This window comes from Nothoprocta perdicaria, unplaced genomic scaffold (genome assembly GCF_003342845.1).
Source record: "Nothoprocta perdicaria isolate Ctin4 unplaced genomic scaffold, notPer1 scaffold_404, whole genome shotgun sequence".
NCBI lineage: Eukaryota > Metazoa > Chordata > Aves > Tinamiformes > Tinamidae > Nothoprocta > Nothoprocta perdicaria.
The window spans coordinates 79,266-103,826 of record NW_020455649.1 but is presented as its reverse complement, the minus strand read 5'-3'; the positions used below and the strand labels follow the sequence as shown (position 1 = coordinate 103,826).

Genomic DNA, 24,561 nt, shown 5'->3' with positions numbered 1-24,561 from the left:
TAATACACAGGTCCAAGCAGTTTGACCATAATAGCTCCACAAGTGAGGCTGAGATGTTTCATTTTAACCGTATGTCTACATGACATACAGTTATACAAGCCAAATAAGAAAAGACAGTTTAATTTTCTCCCCATACTGAGACAAGCCACTGTGGAAAAATATTATATTATCAGCATGTATCACTTCTAGGGCCACATCTGCACAATTTTCTAGTATAATTAGACCTTGGTTYCTGCCAATGAGGGATCTATTAGCAGGAAGCTCCTCAGACAAAGGGAGATCTCTGTTCATAAATTAATGTAAATCGAGCATGGGACTCTCATGTCCCATGCTGCTTGGAATTGTTATGATCTCCGTGTTGCTGCAAGAAATTAATGTGCTGCTACAGTCTGGGGACAAGGAGCTGCTGGGAGGGGAGGCAAGAGCAACCTCCCTCATTTCTTCCATGCTAGGTCCAGGGCCTCAGCTTTATAGCTTGGATGAGGAGGAAATACGCAGGAAAGAATTTGCCTTGTAGATCTGTTTTGACAGCGTATCGGTTGTCAGCTTCAATTGTAATGGACTTGGATTTTTTTGAGAGACTTGTTTAAATCAAAGAAGGCTCAAAATGTTATTCAACCCCTGAATAAAACTGAATTGTGTGTATGTGTGTGTTTCTGGTTTTCCAGTCAAAAGCAGAGGTGATAACACATCTTTAAGGAGCACCTGCCACACTGGCCTAACCTGAAAATACACAACCTCTCTAGAGCAGAGCAGTGGCCAGTCACTGCTGTGATACTAGATGCTCCTTAACTAATGCTCCAGAAATAACTCATCTTTTCTGTTTTCCAGGCTCTGCTAGTCTCGTGAGTGAARCAGACTATAGCTGCCCAGTTAAAGGAGAAGAGACTATCCATCCACTGCCATGCTCTCACACTGATTTTTCACTGCCGCTCACCATCTGGGAGCAGGGGAAGAGGGCAGCTTTCCAGCTCACAACGAGTGCTACACAAAAGTGAACGTTTTGTATGACATAAGCAGCGGGACACCTGCTCCATCATTGGAGAATTGCTCCAGGGCTTAGAGGAGCAGGGAAACTCAGGCTGGGTAAAGCACTACTTCTACTCCCTTTCCTTTGCCATTTGACCCAAAGTACCCTTTCATCTCCCATCCCTACCATAGAAAGAGATGAATGCCAGTCTGAAAAGGTGTTTCCTAATTCCAACTCAAGCCAACCTTGACAAGCTCACGTGCGCTTCCTTAGCTTGATGAAGAACATTTTAGGTAGGCAGAAGAAGTATGAGGTAACCCTAGAAAATTGACTTCGTGATATCTCTCAGATGTGAATGTTGGCAGGATTTATTGCCTTGTTTGCTTTCCTCTCTGATGCTTAGCAAATATTTGCCCCTTTCTAGACKCATGTTATAGCTACAGAAAATGTTCCCCAAGCAACAGAGCCTTAATGCCCATGAGATTCTTACATGCAACTCCAATTAACCTTGTGTTAACAAAGATTCAAAATTATTCAATACTTTATTCCATTTGCCAGTTGCAGAGGAGCTGGTAAGTTCAGTACAACCTTATGATCACAGTAAAACAGATCATAATCCATGTAATAATATATAAGCTAAAAAATATTTTCAATATAATTAATAAATGCAACATATGCTGCAAAATATATATGATCCTATTTGCTTACATTCTCCATCGACAATTTGTGTAAAAAGTTAGACTCCAGCTTGTCCAGCTGGCCTTGATCACTTTCTCAGGGTTTTTTTCCCCAATATTATGCTGCAAATACAAAGAAAATAATCACTTTAAGTGCTGTTTTTGGTAGCAGCCATCTCTGAATAGTTGGTATGACCCTCCGATAAACAAYAGTCACATAGCATTTCACACTGCCCTAAATACTGCACCTGATGGAGGCTTTGCTTTCTTGGAGGAAATCGTGATGGGGTCTGGTCAGATGCTCTGGCAGGGCTCAAAGCAGAAGGTGCTCAGAGACATTGTCCCCTGAACCAGCTTCCAGAGAAATACAGCATCACTGCGGTGGCCAAGGTGGAGAAGTGACATTCCCCTCCCAGCTCAGTTCACTCACTATTCACTGCTTCAGGGAAGTGCCCCTCAGTACAAAACCATATCTTGTCCCAAACGCCTTAGTAGTGAGGACTGGCAGTAGACAGGGACTAGAAGCAGAGCCATGACCATGATGACTGCATTCCCCACTGAGGGCTGTTTCCTCATGGTTTTCCCATGATGGTCCCTATTGATGACAAGCTCAACTGTGTCCCTCGCAGATCTCCAGAGGATAAAGTAGCTCTCAATTGGCGAGCTCTACCTGCTCACCAACTGAAGAACACAGTGATCTCTCTATTTCTAGTCACTTGACTTGCACAGAGAATCATGCAGAGGACACAAGACTGGAAAGATGTTCAGAAGGTCTCCTAGTCCAATCCTGCCCCAAGGCAGTCATTGCACATAAACTTCTCCTGACTCATGCCTGCTCAAACTGTGTTTAAAATCCTCCAGCAATGGAGATCTTCCAGCTTCCCTATGCATAACTACTCTTACAAAGTTTATCCTAATGTCCAATTCTAGTCTACCTGCTGTAATACCAGGCGGTTTCTTTCTGCCTCACCTTAGACACCACAGAGACCAGGTAATTCCCTTCTTCCTTGCAGCAGTGGTTTGCAGAGTAGGAGGATAACGGGCATGGGGGCTTGGGCTTGCTCTCATTCCTTGCAAACCCCTATCAMACTATGTTTTTTTCTCCTCAAATAATACCTTCCCAAGGCTAGATCTCACCTTGAACTGAAGTTTCCATATGGCCACCAGACCCTCTATGGTCACCTATAGCTACTAGGTCATCTATAGCTCGCTAGCTGTGTAGCTGTGCTCTATGCAGCCTGTAGGCAGCCCGACGACAGGAAAACCTGAGATGTTTTCCCCCTGTGGTGCTCTCTACATTGCCCTTCCACATCCTCCCATGGCAGCACTAACAGCAGACCCTCGCTGAACTGCTCTTCCCAAGACTCCTTTTCGACGGTCATCACTACCCTCGATTATACAGTCCCAGGTCTCACACTAACTCCTCACAGGTCATGTTTGCCAGGCCGCTGTCATTTTTTGTTGGATTCCATCTAACTGGGTCATATCCTTCTGGAAGTTCAGTGTCCTAAACTTAGCAGAGCCCTCTGGCCTGGGACTTACACAGGCTGGAAAGAAAAATCACTCCATTTTTCTTACAGGCTATAATTTGGCTCATATATCTCACTATGGAGATGGCATGACAATGCTGAATTGTGCTTAGCCTTTGAATCATTATGAYCCCCAGATCCTTCTCTGCAGTGTGACGTTAACACAGGCATTTTTCCTCATGCAGCTGTTTATTTTTGTGTAGGGTGGGAGCTTGCACTTGTCTCTGTAGAACTGCATCCTATTTTTCTCAAACTATTTCTCCAGTTTGACAAGATCATTTGTCAAGCTCAAGCTGTGTCCTCCAAAGCACTTGCAGTCTCTTCCAGCTTGCTGTGGTCTGCAAACGTAATTGGCTTATTATTTATTTTATAGACAACCATTAATAATGACCTGAACCAACATTTCCCCATTACTGACTCTCTCTCCAGCAGCCACCTTGTTCATTCTTCATGAAGTTTTTCTGTGGAAATTCGATTTGGTCAGTGAAAAAGGATTCATGATGAGAGCGGGATATAAAAAGTCTAATAAGAAACAAGACAAAGCAAGATACATATGAAGGGAAAAAAGCTCATCTTCGTTTCTTATTTCCAGTTTCTCATCTGAGAAAAAAAAAACATAATGCATGTTGTCTTTGTCTTAGAGGACCTAGCCAGTGACAAATTGGAAGCATGCATTCTTTTCCCTTAAACACATTATATAGAACCAAGAGCACCTTCCATACGGCCACATGGCCCAGAAAAAAAGGGAGTAGCAACGCAGTTTGGTGTATGCACTCCCCAAAGCTGAAGCACTGACTGTCAGGAAGGTTGGGGTGCCAAGATGAGAGGAGAAAACCTCAAGAGCCAATCAGAAAGAGCTATCAGCCCTGCAACTGGGAATGTAAGAATTGATTTCTACATGGAAAAAGTGGTCAAGCTCTTCAAGCTCTTCAAGAGTGGTTAGGCAACAGGCTGCCTAAGGAAGTGGTGGAGTCACCATCTCTGGCAGTGTTCAAGAAATGTGTATATGAAGTACTTAGGGACATGGTTTACCAGTCATAGTGGTGATGAGTTTACAATTAGACTTGATGATCTTAAAGGTCTTTTCCAATTGTAATGAATTTATGATGAGCTCTGTGGCTGTGCTTTTGTCAGCTGAGAATCTATTTTATACTGAATCTAAAACCTAGTTCCCATTCCCTGACCCTTTAGCAGTTGCCCAACTGTCCAAGCTCATTCTCAGCAAATATAGTCTGATTTTCTACCTCTAAACTTTCCTACCTACTGAACTGAGGGCTTCCTACACACTGACAGCTACTCTCAAAGAACACAGGAAGAGGCAACTGCTGTAAACTCTGGGTCATACTAGGTTGCTGGAGTTTAAATTCCCACCATTTCTGAGGCTGGGAGTTACCCTGCAACTTCTATTTCCRTGGCTCAGACATATGCTTCTCACGTAACTCTATTGCCTGCTCCTCTCCCGGGGTATTCGAGCAGCAGAGCTCAATGCGTCAGCTCTGTTCTGCTCAGCTCTGCAGAGATTCTCAGGGTAGCAAAGGGATTACACATTTTCTTCCTGAGGATATAGCAATGACTTTTCACTGATGGTAAAAAGCTTTTCTCTTTTCTTTTCCGTGATCTTTCAGCCCTTGTACTTTGATTGCTAGGTCTCACAAGGAAAATTTCTTTGTAGTAAAGGTTTTTGGTTTGTTTTTCATTGTTTTCTTTCTTTCTTCCCTTTGGGTAGCAATCAGCAAACTGGCTGATGATGTTAATTAGATTAAAGAACACCTGATACTTGGATTAGAGACTGAAGGAGTGTTTTTATATACAGTAGAGTCTTTGCTGCCAGTATTTACAGGGCGTTAGCTTTCCAAACATCCAAAGGTTCCAGAAAACACAGACAACATCAGAAGAAGATGCAAAAGAGGTGCTCAAAAAGATAAATCTTTTTTCTTAGGAAAGCGATGCTTCGGGASGGAATAAGATAGCGTCTGTGAAAGTCTGAAATTGATGAAAAGCAGAAAAGSRAAGAGATTAAATCAGAAAAACTGATTTAACTAAATCAGAAAAACTTAAAAACTTTCAGCTTTCAAGAGTTTTGCCTTCATCATTATCTCAGTGACACTGTGATATATCTAGTTTTATACCAATTCATTTCCAGACAACATTTTAGTAGTTGCAGCTGTTTTACAGAATTAGAGAACAATTCAGCTTAGGGGGACCTCTACATGTTGTTTGGTCCAACCTACTGCTCACAGTAGGGCCAACTTCAAAGCAAGATCAAGACCAAGTATCTCGGGGCAAGTTTTGAGTACTTCCAAGTTTTTTGTTGTTTGTTTTTTCCCCAGGAAAAGTTCTTGTGATAAATTCATGTATTTTCATGCTTTACTGAATCACAGGAGGGTTGAGGTTGGAAGGGACCTCTAGAGATCACCCAGTCCAACCCCCTGCTCCAGCAGGGACACCCAGAGCACGGGGCACAGGGTGGCAGCCAGGCGGSTTKGGAAGATCTCCAGAGAAGGAGACTCCACAGCCTCCCTGGGCAGCCTSTKCCAGGGCTCTGTCACCCTCACAGGAAAGAAGTTCTTCCTCACCTGGAGATGGAACTTCTTGTGCTTTAATTTATGCCCATTATCCTTTGTCCTGTCACTGGTCACCAGTGGGAAGAGGTTGGCCCCATGCTCTTTACATTCTCCCCTCATTCTTCAAAGTGAACATTATCACAATATAGAGATGACTTTACTTGGTAAAAGTGAAAAATAGCAAAACTCTGCTAGTTAACACCAAGAGCTTTTTAGCAGAAGGTTTCAGACACAAGCAGAAGTCCTTAGTTCTCAGCCCATTTCAGTGACRCCTGGCTTTTGCCCTTCTCCTCAGATTGCTTCCCCCAGGAACCCTTCTCAAGTGTTCTCCACAGCATTGTGGAGCAGCATTRGCCCCTTACTCCCCTCCTAGCTGCAGACTGTGTTTCCAGTCTTTGATTGGATGGAAACTAGTCAGCAAAAGGCAACAAATCTCTGTAGAAGGTGCTGACCCATCCTTCCCCTTGCTTTTTGCTTTCCACAAGAAGTTGCAGAAATGAGAGAGACTGTTAAGAAGAAAGCTGCTTTTGTCTCAGAGAAAACTAATCCTCAGTATTAGCTGCTCTGCACCGAAAGCAGTGAGATGCCATAGTCTATCTCAGTTTAATGACTTTTTGTTATTTGGGAGTGGTCTCACAGGGAAACACCATCTTTCTCATTGAGACAAGCATAGCAATTGCACCTCATCACTGTTATGTTGCAGGCAAGAAGGGGGCATTTTGTACGCAGCTGAGAATTAACCTATGAATCTGATCTGGGTGTACCAATAATTTTCCCAGCCCTCAAAGAATACAGTTATTAGCTTAGGAAATTTTGATTCTYTGCTAATGGTTTTTGAGCTGCATGCAGGATAGGAAGGCAAGGTAGTACTTYTGCTTCTGAAACTCAGTCTAACAGTGGTGTACCAACTGTCCTTGGAGCAGGCCAAAATAAATTGAGAAGGACATTGAAGACATCAGTGAAGAAGGAGGCAAATATGCAGATATTGTATCTGAACTAGCCCTAAGATTTCCACTTCAGTGAGGGACCATCTTGTCCTGTCACCTGAACCCAACATTTGCTTTCCCCAGGGAATATCACAGAATCTCAGAATGTTCAAGGTTGGAAGGGACCTCTAGAGATCATCTAGTCCAACCTTCTCGCTCAGGCAGGGACACCTAGAGCACTGGGCACAGGGTGGCAGCCAGGCGGGTTGGGAAGATCTCCAGAGAAGGAGACTCCACAGCCTCCCTGGGCAGTCTGTGCCAGGGCTCTGTCACCCTCACAGTAAGGAAGTTCTTCCTCACATGCAGATGGAACTGCCTGGSTTTCAACTTATACCCATTTCCCCTTGTCCTGTCACTGGCCACCAATGAGAAGAGCTTGGCCCCTGCATTCTCCCTTCATGTATTTATAAATATTAATTAAATCCCCTCTCAGCCTTCTCTTCTCCAAGCTAAACAGGCCCAACTCACTCAGTCTCTCCTCATAGGAGAGATGCCCCAGTCCCTTAATCATCTTTATCACTCTCYGCTGGACCCTCTCTAGAAGCTCCACATCTCTCTTATACTGGGGAGCCCAGAACTGCCCCCARTACTCCAGGTGTGGCCTCACCAGAGCTGAGTAGCAGGGCAGGATCCCCTCCCTTGACCTGCTGGCAACATTCTCCTGATGCAGGCATATATCTATATCCATAGCAATAATGTATCATGAGCGGGAAGGTAGCTTTCTTCCCAGATAAGTCCCACTACCAAGCAATTGAGAACTTATCATCTGCTTTTCCCTTTGGAAGGGTGTAGTTAGAGATTTTCCTGCTGCCAAATTGGAGCTGCAGTGACTTCCTATCTTCCTCWGGATTTCAGGTCACAGAGTTCACAAAATGCTGCTAGTGCCCCCACCTCTCATTAGCATTTCCCTTGGTCAGCCTCTGCTCCAGCCCATGACATATTCACATAGCAAAGAATTTCCAGTATAAAGCAGATTTGACTCAAAAAAGAGGCTCGCCACTCCAAGAGAGTTAAAAATTAGTGAGCAACAAGGAAGAGAAACATAAAACTGGAGTTAGTTCCTTGTTTGTTTTCTAGCTAACTGAAGTTAAAAAAAAGTATGAATGAAAAATCTTCCTTCAATAGCCAAAGTTAGTTACTAGTGTGATTARTGTGAACGGTTCACTTCTTCCTGTTGGAATATCACAGAATCACTGAACCAGAGCCAATAGCTTATACCTGGGAAGGAGAAAGATGAAACGGAGTAATAATAAAGCAGCAAAGCTACTGACCAGGGTCTTCTCTCTTGAGGAGGCAGGACTGGCACAGGCACTGACAAAGGGAAAGTTGACAGAGTTGAAGCCAAAGAAAACTGTCCCTGTCAATAAGACAGATCTGAAAGGAGTGAGATTCATTTTAGGGATATGATGCGTAGAACATTTCTCCCTTTTCAGCTTTGGCCATTTCTATTCCTTCTCCCCCACCAAGGTCTTCTTTGCTTCTCCTTAAGACAATTTTCTCAGTCCTAACTTTTCCAGCMTCACTTCACTCAGAAGCAGTACATTTTCACATACCCTGAAAACCCTATGTAGCTTTCCTAGCTAATGTAGAGGGCTGATCACATCACTGCATCACAGGACATTAGTGAATATAGTACCCATTGCCTTCTCTGTGATTGCTGCCAGTCTTATGAGGAGATCCACTGCACTGGTTTCTTGCCCTCTCATTCTAAAACTATCCCGTGAAAGACCTATGAGTGTTGCTATCTGCAGAGGTCTCTTCGCTATTTAATCTATCTAGACATAYAAGACTTACTTACCTGAGAGTGGAAAAATAGCAGGTCTGCTTGGACTGAAAACTCTGAAACTCTCACCTGATCTGTATATTGGCAGCTCCCAAATATAAACCAGAGCAGCTGGAAGCTCTATCTGCATAAGGAGAAATATGTGTTTCTACTTTAAGAAGCCGGTCATGAAAATCCCAATCTGAAAGGGAAATAGGAGGCAGGATCACAAGACAGGAGGCAAGTGAAGAAGTGAAAGTCTTAGCTTAGAAGAGGCTCCCAAGGGAAGGATGGTCAGGCCATAGTTTAAACATTTTTAATGGTGTTTATCAGGTGACCTTGAACATCCAACTAAACTCTTAGAATTGGGAGAGTGAAGTCAGAGTCCTGATGGGTCCTTTATCTGCAAAGCAGTTACATGCAGAGTTCCTCAGGGTTTCTTCTGAGCAATATCTTGTATCTTTATTAGTGAGGTGGAGAAGGCAGTGGAGTGCACTCTCACGGCTCTGGATTATGTCAAACTGGGGATACCTTTTGATACACAAGAAGGCAGGGCAGCCATCCAGAGGGACTTGGACAGGCCAGATGAATCAGGCAGCAGGAGCCTTGTGAAATCCAACAAAGGGATAAGACAAGCCCTGTCCCTGGGGAAGAAGCCGTCCTGCAATAACACACTGGGGGTCTGATTGCTTGTGGAGCAGCTCTGAGGAAAAGGCCTTGGGGCGTYCTGATGTGCAGCAAGCTGGACATGAGCCAGCAGCATGTCCTGACAGCAAAGGCCAGTAGCAGCTGTATGAAAAGGAAGAGAATCAGAGATCTCGGGAAGTGAATGTTCCCTTTTACTTTACACTCATTAGACTGTATATGGACTACTGTGCATGGTTTTGGGCCCCTTAATACAAGATGGCATCAGTGAATGGTAGCAAGTTCAATGAAGGGCCACTGAAATGGTTGGAGGCTGCAGCACTTTGTCCTGTGAGGAGATGTATCCATCTTTGCTTAGTCATCTACACTTACACATATTTCAAAGCAAAACTCAGCGGTTTCCAGTGCTTGCACTTTCCTTAACCCCAGCAGGACAGAGAGGACAGAGAGAGATARAAAGCAAGTGAGAACTTCCTCAGAGCAAAGATCGCTGAGACCCATCCACCTCTGTTTTACCTTGGCGCTGTTAGAGGTTTCCTTCCTGGCCAGTCCTGCACTTCTCCTCTCATACCCTCCTCACCACATTCCCAGGACCATCCTCAAAGCCACAGTACCCGCTCAGGGTCTATATCTCWGCTCCGCCTCACTTCCCTCACAACAATTTTTTTTTTTCCATGGCCGCTGCAATCTTCACCAGTGATAACCTTCTGTTTGGCAAGGGCGGCCCCAATCCTGAGTGACAGGCAGTTAACAGGAGYGGCACGTAGCAACAACCAGTGGTGCCCATGGGGTTTGTTGACACTTCTCCCAAGGACTCCCATCCACTTCCCTTCTTCATAAATAGCCTCCGACCCAGCTGCTCTATGCAGCAAGACTCAGAGCAGGTCCTCACTATGCATCCTCTCCTCTCTGCCCTCCTCTTCCTGCTGGGCTCTTGCTGCCTTCGAGGCACAGAGGCACGACAATATGAGTCCRTCCTCACTGTGCCCAATGGAGGCCTCTGGGGCACTTGGGGGAAGCCACAATTTTGCCCCAAAGGCTACGCTAAGGGATTTGAACTGAAGGTAAGATTTCATTCCTTTTACAAGAGCAGGAAAGAAAACAACTCATTATGAAATTAGGTTCTCTCATTCAGGTCTCAGTAGGGCTCTCAGCAACACTTAGTCCCATTGCAGCAGTGTTTGCATTGAATCTTTACTGCTCATGCAGGTTTATCAGCAAGAAATCTCTAGTGCATATTAGCTCTCCAAACTCCCTGCCAATGAGTGATTTCTCACCGGGGGAGTCCATGGGATATGTATAGGCTGGGGGATCTGTCCTTTAGAGCTCATTCCCAAAGGGCAGCGAAAACTTCCACCTCTCCAGATTCCATCTCTTGGGRTCAGTGGACACAACCAGAGTGTGGGCATGTCCTAAGGGCAGCAGACACCGAATGCTCCTCTTTGTTCAGAAGCTCTGCTCTGTTGTTTCGAAAGGTACAGACATAGGCAACAGCAAATAGGGCTCGCTAGAAAAGGCTGTAGAGCTGCCTTATAAACTCTTTGCTTAGCAGCACTAAGATGTATCTGGTTGCATCTCTCAGAGCCTCCTAATACCTCTCCCAAGGCTCATCTTATCCATCCTTTCTAATGGGACAGCAAGTTGGCCATTCACTCGTGACAGTGACACTCACTTTTTTGCCCATTCTTCTAAGGTGGAGTCCAAGCAGGGATTCTGGCTCTTTGGTGATGACACAGCTCTGAATGGCATCCGCCTGCACTGCACAGACGGCACAACCATTGAGTCCTCGGTGGGGCGGTAAGTAGCCTTTTAGCCTTTGCTTTATCATTCTTCCTTCAGGACAGTAGCTTTGGGAAGGCAAGGGAAAGTAGTGCAGTCCCCAAACCCTTGTGAAGATGGTTGTCCTGCACCATCTCCTGCACCACTTGCACTCATTAGCCACAAAGTGTGACTATCTTAGGGCAATATCTTTTCCCAGAGAAGGGAATAGATTTTGAATATATCTTGAAGTCAGGAAAGGGAACTGCAAATATATGGTCTTGAGCATTTTCTTTCTCCTTTTTCTCAAATGCTTACTTGGAGAAAGACATTGATGTTAAATAACAGGGTCAAAGGAAGCAGCTGAACTCACCAAGGAGTCATGTAGCAACAGGACAGCCCGGGCCTGTCGATAGCTGGACATCGAGGGGGAAAGACAAAAACATTCAAGGGAAGTAGAGTGAAAGAAATTCTCTGTGAAATTTGCTGTTCTGTAAATACCCTGCCCGAGGACTACCAGGGTCCCAATGAAGGTGCAGGGTTGCTTTCACGTGAGCAGAGGCTGAATACATATTGGGAAGTTGTTTCTCCTCTCTGCCAGGTGGGGAACCTGGACGAAGGCCCAGTTCTGCACCAGTAACAAGATAATTTCCTTCTCGCTGCGTGTGGAACCACAGCAGCATCTGCTTGATGACACAGCAGCCAACAATGTGATATTCCTCTGCTCTGATGGAACACAGCTGGAGGGTCATGGACTTTCAGGGGGTCAATATGGCCCATGGAGTGAAAGCTGCAAATCTACAGCCGTCTGTGGGCTCCAGACAAAGGTAGATAAACCCAAGGGAAGGGGGGATGACACAGCTCTCAACAGTTTGAAATTATACTGTTGTGCCTAAGTCCAAGCCCTCTACCTAAATATTTACAAGGTGATCCACCAATAAAGCATGAGTTTGTCCTTACACAAGGAGTGGTGTGCATTTTTTTTCAATCAAATTCTGTTACGGGATAGCACTATATAGCGGCTCCTGGACCCAAAGGGTTTCCTCCTGCCTCAGCCTGATGATCACCAGGAGCCTATGCTGCTCCTTGTTTCCTGTTCCCTCAGTATTGAAGCTTACCATGTAAGTTCAGTAAACGAACATAAGCATGTGCACACACACACAAAACCTCTGCAGTCRTCCATAGATAAACAGATATCTTTTAGCAGCACCTATGTAGTAATACACACATCCTGTTCCTCTCCGCATGGTGAGGATTGATGTGCACTACTGAAATATATACTCTCTTTCACAGAATTGGCTTCCTCACTAGCTGGCCTCAACCATCCAATCTAGTCAATAGTCCTTAGATCCCAGTCTCCTCACATGCTGGCTTCTAGATCCTTGAGCAGCTGAGATTCATGATCATCTGTGGCACCAGAGGTTCATTTATTGCAATCACTGGCACTTGGCTCTCTTATCCTGATCACTGACAAGTCTGACATTAAATTTGCTAGTGCTCCCATACACAGGCTCAGACTACAGTTCAAGATAGAATCTTTTTATAATGGCAGGCAGTAAATAAAATAAAATAAAAAGAATACTATCATTTACATGTAAAAGTGCATCAAAGAGCTTAGACATATGGCAACATTTTTGGGGTGAACTGAAGGCTGTCCCCAGACAGCTGTGAGCTATTTCTGCCTACCAGAAGTTGTGCAGTTGTTGTTCATGTGGCATTGAGCCTGAGGCAATAACTGTGACCTGTCAGCAATGTTTCCCAGCTCAGCACTATGCTCATCATTGCTATTCAGTTTCCATGTCAGAGCACAGGTAGAAGAACCAAGTCCAAACCTGCTCAGAGCCTGGGTCTGACTATGCTCTATCTCTAGAGCATATCTCTAGAGCTAAGAGATAGACCTACCTTTTCACCTCAGTCTCCTTTTGCTCATCTCTGCTGTCCCACACTTGCTGTTCTGTCAGATTTTGGAACAGAAGTTTCTGCTCCATCTTCTTTCCACGCTAGATGCAAGATGACACGTCTGCTTCTTCTGAAACCTCTCTATTCATGCATAAATGTGTGTCTCTGCAGAGACCTGGAGCTTTGGTGGGAGGCTTCCTGAGAGAAGCATTTTATCTTTTGTGCTTGAGTCCAGGTACTCTCAAAGAAATTCTGTCTCATTAACTGGTGATTGCTGTGACAGAGCCAATGCCTTGTGCTCTGACTTTTGTTGTAATTTGAGCGCACACATTTGCACATGCACCTTCCTTGTTCCACGTAAGGAGACAGTGCATTTGGAGAAGTCTGGAGCCTGTTCTGCTTCTGATGCAACACCTAGAACAATCTTCCCAGAGAATAAGTACGGGTAAATAAAACTGAGTAGAGTRGAAAGAACTTAGGAAATTTTTCCAGTGTTTCTCTGGGGAATACTGACAGAAGACAYAGAACCATTTGATCTTCTCCATTTTTGATCACAACCTGGTACAAGTAGAGACTTTAGTCCCTCCTGGCATAAATAGCTTCTGGGGCTTGTTGTCACTGGATACAACCAGTCACAGCCATATAGGGCACAAACTTCTAAAAAAATCGGGTTTAGACCTGGCACAGGATCACAGAGTTAAGTACAATAATGTGAGCTGAAATTACAAATGACAAGACTAGAGAACAGCTCCACTCTAAGTTTTTCAAAGTGCTCATGACCCACCTATTTAGCTCTAAGCACTAATTTGCCTCTAAGCATTGGACATGTCAAGCAAACTACCTTTGTGAATGCAAAATAAAGTTTCTTCTTTAAAACCAGGAAGTGTTGGACTCTTAACCTGAGTGTGAAAATAAACTGCACTGGTACCAGTTTGGGCAGCATTGCCATCTAGAAGCACTCATATGGTTACCAGCATTCTCATCTTCTGATCCCATTCCATTCCCTTTAAGAAAAATAAATAAAATACATCTGTAGAGCTGCAAAGTCTGAATTCAGCTCTCCACTGAGCAAACRCTCCCAAAGTTCAGAGCATTTCCAAGCCAGCTTGTTTCCTCTGAGAACATCTTTAATGAGGCATTTATTTATATTTTCTCTGAAGAAGAAATTCTTTATCCGATCTTATCTGATATTTTTTATTTTAGAAGATTTGGTTTTGCTTCCACAAATGYACCTTTGACCTGTAATAAAATTCATACTGAAGTAATGGCTAATTCAGAACAACCAAGTAATTTTTTCAGTAAATCTAAAGGAGGGTACACACAGCTACATCTCTCTGACCTTTCTGTGCCCCTTTCCAGAAATGAGCCCGTATTTTGAGAAATAGAACAAAATTTCTTGTGTTTTGGTTCTGCAGGGTCATAGCAGAGTGCTGCCTATGTCCACTCAATTAGAAAGGAGGTTAACGAATTGCTAAAATGTATGTCTCCAGTGGGCAAAGCAGACAGAAGGCATATTTAAGCGGGCTGAAGGGTTTATTAAATGAGATTATAATAGATACRTTGAACCTTGTCAAGTGTCATTTAAGATGAATTGCAGTAATTTCTTACCTCAGGAAGGTCCATTAAGGGTTTTTTTTTTTTTTTTTTTTTTTAAAGGGCTATACTCTCTGTTGAGGCAAATCAGTCTTGTCCCTCATTACTTTTGGTTGGATTTTTTTTTCTTTTCTTTCTTGTTGCTTAACCCTTTACAGCTACACTGGTAATACTGCTGCAGAAAAGACTTACAAGGAAAAAAAAAAAAACCCTACACCTCACATTCTTCTTCTGTCTGATCTGATTTTGATGCAGTGGTATGGAGAAATCTAGCAAGAAAACTGCTATGTGCTGTGTAAACTATCCGCTGTTCCTCACAATGCTTCCAAGCCTCAGATTTGTAGGACTGTCATTTTGTTTTAAAAGAAGAGGATTCCAAGAAGGTGCCACAATTTTAATGGGGAAATTTTAGTGGGAAAATCTGTGTCTTGATTGCAGTTGTGGGACGTATTCCAGAGGTTCATTATGCAGCTATTTTTCATGATTCACCTCAAAGGTCTGTCAGGAAACAACTACTCTCTAAGCACCTGATTCCCCTTCTCTTAATACTACTTGTCTGCTTCTATAGATCTGACTAAATGTACCTCTGTCATTTGTAATACTGTAATGGGCCTAAAAATTACCTAGTGTCATCTTGTGTCTTCCACTTAGATGCTTTAAACCTGAATTGACGTCTTTATTACATCTCTTTCTTTTTGCTATTTGTAGAACTCTCAGATATCTGCTCCAAGGAACTGCAAGTGAGAGAAATAAAATAGTTCTGCTATTGGTGTTATTTTCTTGGCTGGAAAAATATTTCATACAGATTTCAGGTTTAGTATTTCAGTTTAATTTGTCATTCATATTTCCTGTTTTAATTAAGCAACCTATAGATTTTCCATGTGCTGCAGTTTGGTAGGATCTGGTTTCCAGGGTACACTGTCAGAAAATGGCACAACAAAGCAGCTCTGTTCTCATTAAACACTCATTAAAGCTTGCATCCCAAAGCTAAGCAATAATAAACAAACAAACAAACAAACAAACAAACAAACAAACAAATAACATGATTTGAAAGGCAGGACAAATTACCAATATCTCTGCTATTAATGAGCAAGGCAGGAGAGGTGTCGTGTGCTGGTCTAGCAGGGAGTAACCAGCTAGCCAGGTTCTTCTCTCAGCTGCTCCATGCTGGCATGTCTCTCTGAGTACCATTGCTCCAGCACTGTGTTGGTCTTATGTACATGAATATAACATATCTGGGGTCACTTCCTTTTTCTTACCTAGTGCAACTTCCTACCAAATTGCAAGCTTTTTAATCCCAATATGCTTACCTGCCATCTCGCCTAGCATTGAACTGCTAGAGTATGCTGCCTGTGTAAATGGACTTTGATTTACTTAGGACAGTTTCACATTTACAAACATACTAAAAGATCCAGAATATGCCTTGATTTTGCTGTCCAGTAAGCATGAAAATCCCAAATCATCTTACTGAGCAAAATTACTATCAAAAACATTTATTTGTTATTAACTTACACCAAACTATGCTATACTTCCTGCTTAAAACTCCTAGTACCACTTACACTAAACCTTGTAATGGGTTTATGATGCTGGGTTTATGACTATAAACTATATGAACATAGGACTATGTTCACTATTTGTGTAACAGCAGAACAATATCAAAGAGATAGCAATACCTAAAAGTGCACCAGGTATTCAAAAAGGATTCTGCAATTGGACAGGGCACTCAGTTTTTCCTTTCTTTTTCATTTCTCTGCTTCTCCTTTTCTTTGGATTGTAAGCAGTTCACACAAGGCATAATGTTACCATGTGTAGAGTGGGTCTAATGTAGGAGGAGAGGTCTTAATAGGAGTCTAAAATATATCCAACTGTGGGGTTTCTGCACTTGCCTTCCTATGCACAACTTTTTCAGAAAACACAGCTGTTGGGGAAGGCATCTTCAAGTAAACTCCAAATGCTCTGACAAGATGTCTCAAAAAAGCTCATCTTTGACTAAAGCTATATAGTCTAACTATATAAAACTGACTATATAAAACTGACATCCTTTTTTTTTTCTTTTTTTTTCAATTCCTATGTATTTTTTTAATGAACATCCTAAATGTTGAACTTTCGGTTGATGTGATTTTCAATGGATAGAAATACCTAGAAAATATGAAATTTAACCTGGGAAYTGGATCACAAAACGGCTAAACACAGAGTAGTTGTTATGGAATCATAAGCTTTCAGCAATCTTTTCACTAAAAGTGAGCAATAATATTTTCTRAGAAGTGAAAGTAACCTCAGCCCTTCCTTTGCACAGGAAGGATAAATTAAGTTAGGGATCAAAATGTGCTAAAGCTTCTTAATGTAAAAGTGTAATTGATGGATTAACAGAAGTCCTTGTTAGGTGACTACCCTGAACAGCACAGAAAATGCTATCTGAGGGMACATATGACGTCTACTGACTTGCTAGGAAATCCTTAGTTCTCAGATGCAGCCTGTGAGTCAGGCAACTCGTGTCTTGTTGATAAAATGACTGACAGCAAAAAGAAGTCTCCAGACACTAGGGTGGAACACACAGGAGTCACTTACTTCTATCTGCAATCCCTACTTCAGTGTTCAAGGAAACTTCTTGTTCAGTCCTATTTCACTAAAAACAAACAAAAAAAGGAGCATATCCCGTGTCAGAAAAAGGCAGACTCTGTTGTACTGAATCAGACTGCTTAAAACACTAATTAACCAAGTAAAAGTATTCCAGGGCCACTATGATCTATAGGTGCAGATTAATTAGGACAAAATTTTAATTAGCCAGTGTTAAGATGTGCCACCTTTGATTCAAGAGCATCGAAAGTGGGCGTTCAAAGGCTCATCAACTACCTMAAACACAACATTTCCTGTTGGCTCTACCAAGGCAGCAAAGAGATTAACGCAGTTGTAATTCTCTCTGTGAAGCCAAAAGCCACCTTCGCTAGGCAGAATATCTACAGGACCCAGACAGATACTGTGAATGAACAGTATCTGAGGGAAGAACTTCTGAGGGAAGACTGCAGAAACATAATTCACATCCACATAAGAGGTAACTCAACCTCTCAGCCTCTTGTCTCAACTGCTCTTCCAACTTCCACCTCTCTTCTCATCCTCAGACAGTATTTGCTCTTTATCTGACCCAGCCTCAACAGGTCACCCAATGTAGTTTCCAGGCTGTCAGAGCTGCTCCATCAAGCCCTCTCAGCAGCTTTAGCAGCACTACTGCTACCACAGTGCAACATCTCTTGTGCCACGACCGGCCTCTTCAGGGCACCGCTGGGATTAGCTTCTCTTCTCATTGGCAGGATCTTACACTACAGAATCAATATCATGACCAAAAACTTTAATAATGGTTTTGCCACAGATAGGAGCACATATTAGACTGTAATCAGAAAATTTCATTAGCAATTTTCAGCTGAAGCCTGGGCATCACTAGAATGAATGCTTTTAACAATTGCTTGCAACTTATTTAGAGTAAAATAACATCATTTTCAAGAGGCTGACTTTTCAGAAGCACTGTGAGAAGCACACAATGACGGTCTACATGCCTGAAAGTGACCTTCTGTGTTATGTAGTTCCATCTGTACAATAACATACATTACCTACCTCTACATTAAAACTTTAAGTTTTGTAATGCAACTTTTTCTCTTGTTTGGCCTGTCCAGCAGTTTTCTCTGATTTTTCCACCCATCTTCATCTCTGCTGTGAGTCAGCAGCTGCTGGAGCTGTAAGATTTTCACCACTGGAAACCCCAAGGGATGTTTCGCCCACAGCCTAATCCCATGCCTGGATCTAAACACACTATGGAGCAGAGTCACTATGAAGTGATGCCAGTGAGATCAGTTATCATAAATTTAAGACAACCACATAGAAAGCATATAATTAAGGGATAAGTAGAAGCAATGAGTCATTACATTCAGTACTGTGGGAATTTAAGGAAAAAATATTTTCTGTAACTCATGGGGATAAAGCTTGGCCTTTGACATGACAAGATTTCTTTCATTATTAGTAGATGTTGTTGCAGCCAAGGAAAGCAGGATACTACATGGACAATATTTTAAGAGGGTCATTTAATTAAGTCCATGTCTTTGATACCACATACTTAAGAGCTTTCAAGAACACCAATCAACTATGAAGTAGTCTCCAAATATCTCAGAAATACATAAAATTCCCAGATTAGCTCAGTTTTATTAAACATATTTAGCATATCTTATTATGATCTTTCACTTAATAAGATTTCATCAGCAAAAAGAAATGATCGACTCTACTTGGCTCACTGGCTTGAACAATCTGGAGAAAATTCCAGGGGAGACAGCTATGGGACTGGTGATGTAGTCTCTGCTCTTCTCTGAGTCAATAGTCTTGTATGACTCATCTGACCTAAGTTTAGCCATCTACTCAGTACGGCACCCTGCAGTTAAACAGAGGTGATGTTTCCTCAGAGCAATTTCTCCAGCTAATCCTGGTAGCTCTCAGGATAGACTGAATCCCTGTTAAGGATGCTACCAGAGGTGCCAAATCCTTCACTGTTACAATCCCTAAAGCTGCCTTTGAGCTGGAAGGAAAACACACGACACCAGAAAGAAGAATCCCAGCACTTATTTGGGCAATATATCTCCTCACCCCATTCCAGGGGAACACAGGCTCCGCAGGACAAGACATTGCTTCTTGGAGAGCCAACCTTTTGACGCAAGGTGAGAGCTCTCTGTTAAGAGCCTCTGAAGTTTCACATACCCCACCTTTGCCCATGCGTTCTCTTTAGAGGTTCATTGCACTTTGCGTAGACTATACATTAAAAGAACTGTCTGTATTTGAACAGCAGTCTATGATTTGACATTACATACAGAACGCACCCAACACTAGAACACATACATTGCTATTGTTACACTAAGTTATCATGAGATTTTTTCTCACATTCTTCCTCCTCCCTCCCTTTCTTGAGTTAAATTGTAGTATGAAATTCAATAAAGGATCCTTGTGCCTTCCTGTGTTTTACTTGCTGTGTTTACAATTCCATTGTGCTCTTTAGCCAACAATATTTTTTCAACCAAAATTACCTCCTTGCAGTTCTTCACAATTTCAAGGCTGTGATAAAGCTTCACAAACCACATATCCTAAACCTAATATCCACGTGTCACTTAAAGGAGCCAAAGGAATCAACTAGGTCCTAGGCCAAATGAGGCCAAACATAGAGAGAGATGGATTGAATGGTGGGATGTACCAAAATATCCAGCATTTCAGTATCCCTATAGGTTGCTTATGAAAAGTCATGCAGGAGTTACAGAATCATTAACACTCCACTTACATATCATATCTACTGATTTCACTGCAGGCCCCTCAAAGACAACAAACAAACTTGATAAATTTTCAAAATCCATGTTGCTCTTTTCTTATCTGTGTATCATCCCTTAGATATTTACACTTTCCAGTTCCAAACTAAGTGCTAGCAGAGTATAAGTCCCTGAACCTGCTTTCTGAAAAATTGTTTTTCTTCTGTGAGTCCTCCGGGATGTTGCCCAACTCCCATGACTTCTGAAATATAAACACTAGTTTATATGAACATTTACCTTCAATTTTCTGGGGCAGCCCTCAGTTTAGTTCTCGTGCTGTTGGGAAGAAGTGCCCTTGGTTCTCCCCACAGTCCTCAGCACTTATTAGAAACCAAAAGTACATTAACATATTCACAAATATTAAATACTTRATGTGAAACATGTTGAACATTTCTTATCCTTAATAAGATACAATTCAGCTAGTATCTTAGAGCAAGGAAGTTTAATACTCTTCTGAAGGMTGCCGCACTTCACACCAGAAAAGCTTTATGTTATAGGATAAGTCCTACATAGGAGAAAAAAGTTCACAAAGACCATTTACTGCCTATGGACATAGGCAGGCTCCAGCATTCAAGAATCTGAGTTGCGTACAGGTGTTTACTTAGAGTCAGGAATCCAAATTCCCATTGCAGTCCATGGAGAGCTGGTCAGGACACTGCTTGGAGTTGCCTGTCCCATCCCAGAGATGACAACCATCCTTGGTCTGCTGAAGCATCCTCTTGACTCCACTCATTGGATTGACTATCTCTGCAGCAGATGATTTCACCAGGAGTTTAGACACCTTCTACATGCTAAATCTGAATAACACTTCTAAATTTATTGCTTCCCCTTACATTTAATTTCTTTGTAGTGAAAGTCCTACACATTTTGCTACATTTCTCCTTGAAAATGCAGAATTCATTTTTAAGTGAATTCTGAAGGCTACGGAGGAAACAAAACCTGTTTGTGTTACTTGCCAACAAGGGAAATACTGCCTCTGGTGGCTCCCTAAAAAGAGGAAAGATAAGTTGCCCAATGCAGAAACTGGATTTGAGAGGCAAAGTGGGTATAATGGGAATTGCTGGAACGCTTCCGCAGTCCATATTTGCACAAAAAAAAACTTTGACAGCAGATGTTGATGGACATTTCAAAAGAAGCTCCTTTCCATGTTTGTACAGCAGATAAACAAAAATTCAAGCAGTTCTGTGATTTGGTTTGCAAGAAACACAGACCAATASCATTGGTATTCAAGTATTCCCCACATCTCATTAATGCCTGATCCAAGAAGAATATTTAAATTGTTTCAGTATTRAAATAATTTGTCCTCTGAGAGGACTTATCCCAACAAACTTGTTTGAAGATGCAGTCAGAACAGCAGCTTGGTTTGTCTCATTCTCAAGGGGCATTTTTGCTGTGATGCTCAAAAGCTTGTCAATAGTGATGAAAAAGTACTGTAGCACTCCTGGCTGCCTACAGTAGCTCTTAAGCATAAAATAACTGCCACAGGAGCTGAGGTTTTGTTTTCTTCTTCTTTTTTTTTTTAATTTCTCCTTTTTTTAAAAAAAAAAAAAAACTTTTTCTTTATAGTCCTCAACCATTGCAGAAGAGAAAAGAAAGATTTTGTCAGAATGCAGTAGTTTTTGATTGCATCCTTTCGTGGGTTATTTGATTATAGGAGGAGGCCACACATGTGACTTTTAGGATTTGAACATTTAACYTCTTTCTGTGATGAGTTAATCCACTTCAGGGAATTCTGACTGAATTCTGAAGACTGAAGAAAGAGCATCATGGCCACAAGAGGGTGCAAAATAACCCAGCACACAGAACCACCTTTATGCTGCACAAATCATTAGGAGGACAGTGATAATTATGTTCTCCTTCTTGGGAAATAATACTCTATCTGAMAGAGATTTTTCACAGATTAATTTTATTTGGAGTGCAGAATAAAAGTAAACTCACAGTATAAACACTACAAGCTTTGCTTCGAGGGAAAGGTGGCTTCCAAAGGAAGCCTGTAGATTCCATGAAGAGATAAAAAAAAAAAGCAATCAGGAATTACATGGAGAGATCTTTCAGAAAAAAAAAAAAGTAATCAGACAATGTTGGGGAAAAAAAAAAAAAAAAAAGAAAGATCATGTATGAAAAAGGTCTTCAACAAGCAGAACAAACTTACAGGTTACCGGTCCAGGCAACTCTAACTGTACTGTAACACTATGACATACTTGAAGGTGTCTCTGTAAATACTTGTCTTTGCTCCCCAAAATCCAGGTGTTTTCTTACTGATGTTTCTGGAATTAGCCTAGGCTATTTGGCTACAGACAAGTTATCTAACAATTTTTTCCCCCTCTTTTTCCCTCTTCCCAACCTGCAACTCTCTCTGTAATAAACTTCATTGTATTAAGTATCTGGGCAAAACTACTTCTTCATTATTATCTGCAGAGTTAGAAGAAAAAAATTACTTCTACTTTCTTTTGTATCAGCAGTTATTTGCTGTCCTCCTTCCCTCAGTAATGACCTCATGCTTTCTTTGGTCTTCCTTTTAGTGTATATGTAGCAACCTTTYTAATGATCTTTTCTGACTCTTACTAGTTATGACCCACTTAGCAAGCTAGCCCTTCTCATTATATCCCCACACATTCCTGCTATTGCAGTACATAGATCTCTAATTATTTTTCTTCCTATAAATTGGTAGTGGATTAAAGTCCTTCCATTAGATGCTGTACTTCCACATCTGTGTGGGAGGGACTGCATGCTGTTAAGTAGCAACACACATAAGCTCTAATCTTTGTGTGTCCTTCCCCATTAGTAAAATGGGAGTGAAATTCAGACTTTTCCCCTGGTCCTTGAGTCTTTTGGATGGCTCCTGAACTCTCTATGACATCGGAGGTCTAGCTATGTGATTGAGTAGCAGGTAGCACAAGCTTGTTTGCAGGTTGCCAATAACAATGCAGTATCTGTGAATTCCATATCACAGAATAATATATTTTTATGTTTGAGAAACAGTTTCAAATTAGTATCACTCCTTTCCCATCAGAATTGACAGAAAAATATATAACAGACAGACAACTAAGACAGTATTTTTCTTTAATGGTTCTCAATTTTCTCTAGAGGCTGCAGATATTCCATTAATTTAAGCAACCAGCAATTCAGAAGTTCAATCAGTATTAAATATCTGCTAACTTCAAGAAGAACTTGTTCAGTTCTAAAGGATTCCTTTCCATCCCAAAGTTTTGTCTCTATATAGCTCTGGATTTCCTTGTTTAAATAACACCCATCAGGAAGATCTCCTCTATAGAGATGAACCTCCTTTCCTACTTGTGGCATTGACCATTCATGGTTGATAGAAATATAGTCAACTTCTGGCCAACACAAGCAATAAGCTCCAAGCAAATCTGCCACTCAAGGAGAGCTGAGGTCTGTGCCCAGGCATGGCAGAAGGGAGGACTTTGCCCAGAAGAGAAACTGCCGCTGCCTTTGCCACAGGAGAGGTCCCTCAAGCTCCAGAGGACTGGGCAGAGAACGAATCCACCAGGGACCATCTGTGGGGACTGTGTATATAAGCCCTGTGAATCCAAGGGACAGCCAGATCTTGGTGTCTCTAATGAAATAAACAGATTCTTTTTTCTGTAATCAAAGAATTGAAGGCAATCAAAGTTTTCTGCCAGGCATGCTGTCAAACTGATAGAGTGACTCAGCAAGCAAAATAATTGGTCTGTAATATATTGGAGGATTTGGGTTGGGGTTTAGACTTGCTATTAAAAGACTAAGCTGAAAGCACAGATGTAGCACAAGGTGGTCAGACCTACAGTTTTAAAAGGTCCTGCTGTCTGCAATAAACTAAACAGGAGCTCACTGCAAAAAAATAATTGGCTGCACTGTCCTTGTTAGCAAATATCTTTAATTTCTGGTTCCAGATGGGGAACACACTCCCTGAGAAGATGAGAGCGATCACATCTTGGTTACTTCCCAAGATCCATCCTCTTGCATGATGCATCCTTTAAAACCGGGGTAACAAGAAATCATTGCACAGTGTCTATCAAACACACACGGCCCCCAGCTGAACCAYCAGTTAGGAAGGGGAAAAGCACAASTCTTTAGAACCAGCCTGGACCAGCCAAAGCACAAGCCTCCATGAACCAGCCTGGACCAGCCAGGGCCACTCTACTGAACTGAGAGGAACTCAGATACAGACAAGTTGCCCTGCTGACAGCCTCAGCCTAACAAACACCCCATGGTCAACACACCTTCCAGGAAGGGCACAGGGAAAATGACCTACCTAGCAACATTTAGTGGGTCAAAAATGCGTTTAGCAGAGGTTGGACAAAGATGATTGGGTAAATAGTCAAGTAATACATATAGGCTATTTTAAACACATTCGTAAATTATATATATTTATATACATATGTCAGAATGTTATTGCCTTAATGCAACTTCACATGCAAAACATAAGAGAACGGGTAGAAACAGAACATGGTTCTTCTTCACTGAAGAAGTGTGGGAATATAAAGCAAATGAAATTACATGAGCAGTTAGAAAATAAAATTTAACTACTAGAAATACTGTATTGATATTCACAAAATATTCTGTTAATAGAACAGTCCTCAATGTGGGGGGCCTTAAACTAGAGTTTGTTCAGTTAAAATTAACTGCTGGATTTGTAAGGAAATAGGTTCCTGGCRTTTTTTTTCCTCGAAGGAATCACCACTGAATTTGGCTTTGCCAGCTGCAGTTCATGACAGCTATACCATATTTCTACCATGTTGAATGCAATCCTCCAATTCACACCTTCCACTGTCTCAGATGTCAGGGAGAAATGTTGTGTTTTCCTTAATGGAAAACTGATTCCTGGATTATTTCTTCACTTCC

General features: G+C 42.0%; 1 protein-coding gene across 1 annotated transcript; it reads left to right on the top strand.

Annotated features, from left to right (window-relative positions):
- Positions 1-10,026: 10,026 nt before the first annotated feature.
- On the top strand, positions 10,027-11,787 carry LOC112952706 (vitelline membrane outer layer protein 1-like). Its single transcript, XM_026045605.1, has 3 exons — positions 10,027-10,197; positions 10,827-10,930; positions 11,493-11,787. The coding sequence occupies exons 1-3, from the start codon at positions 10,027-10,029 to the stop codon at positions 11,785-11,787; spliced, it is 570 nt and encodes a 189-aa protein (XP_025901390.1).
- Positions 11,788-24,561: the final 12,774 nt, after the last annotated feature.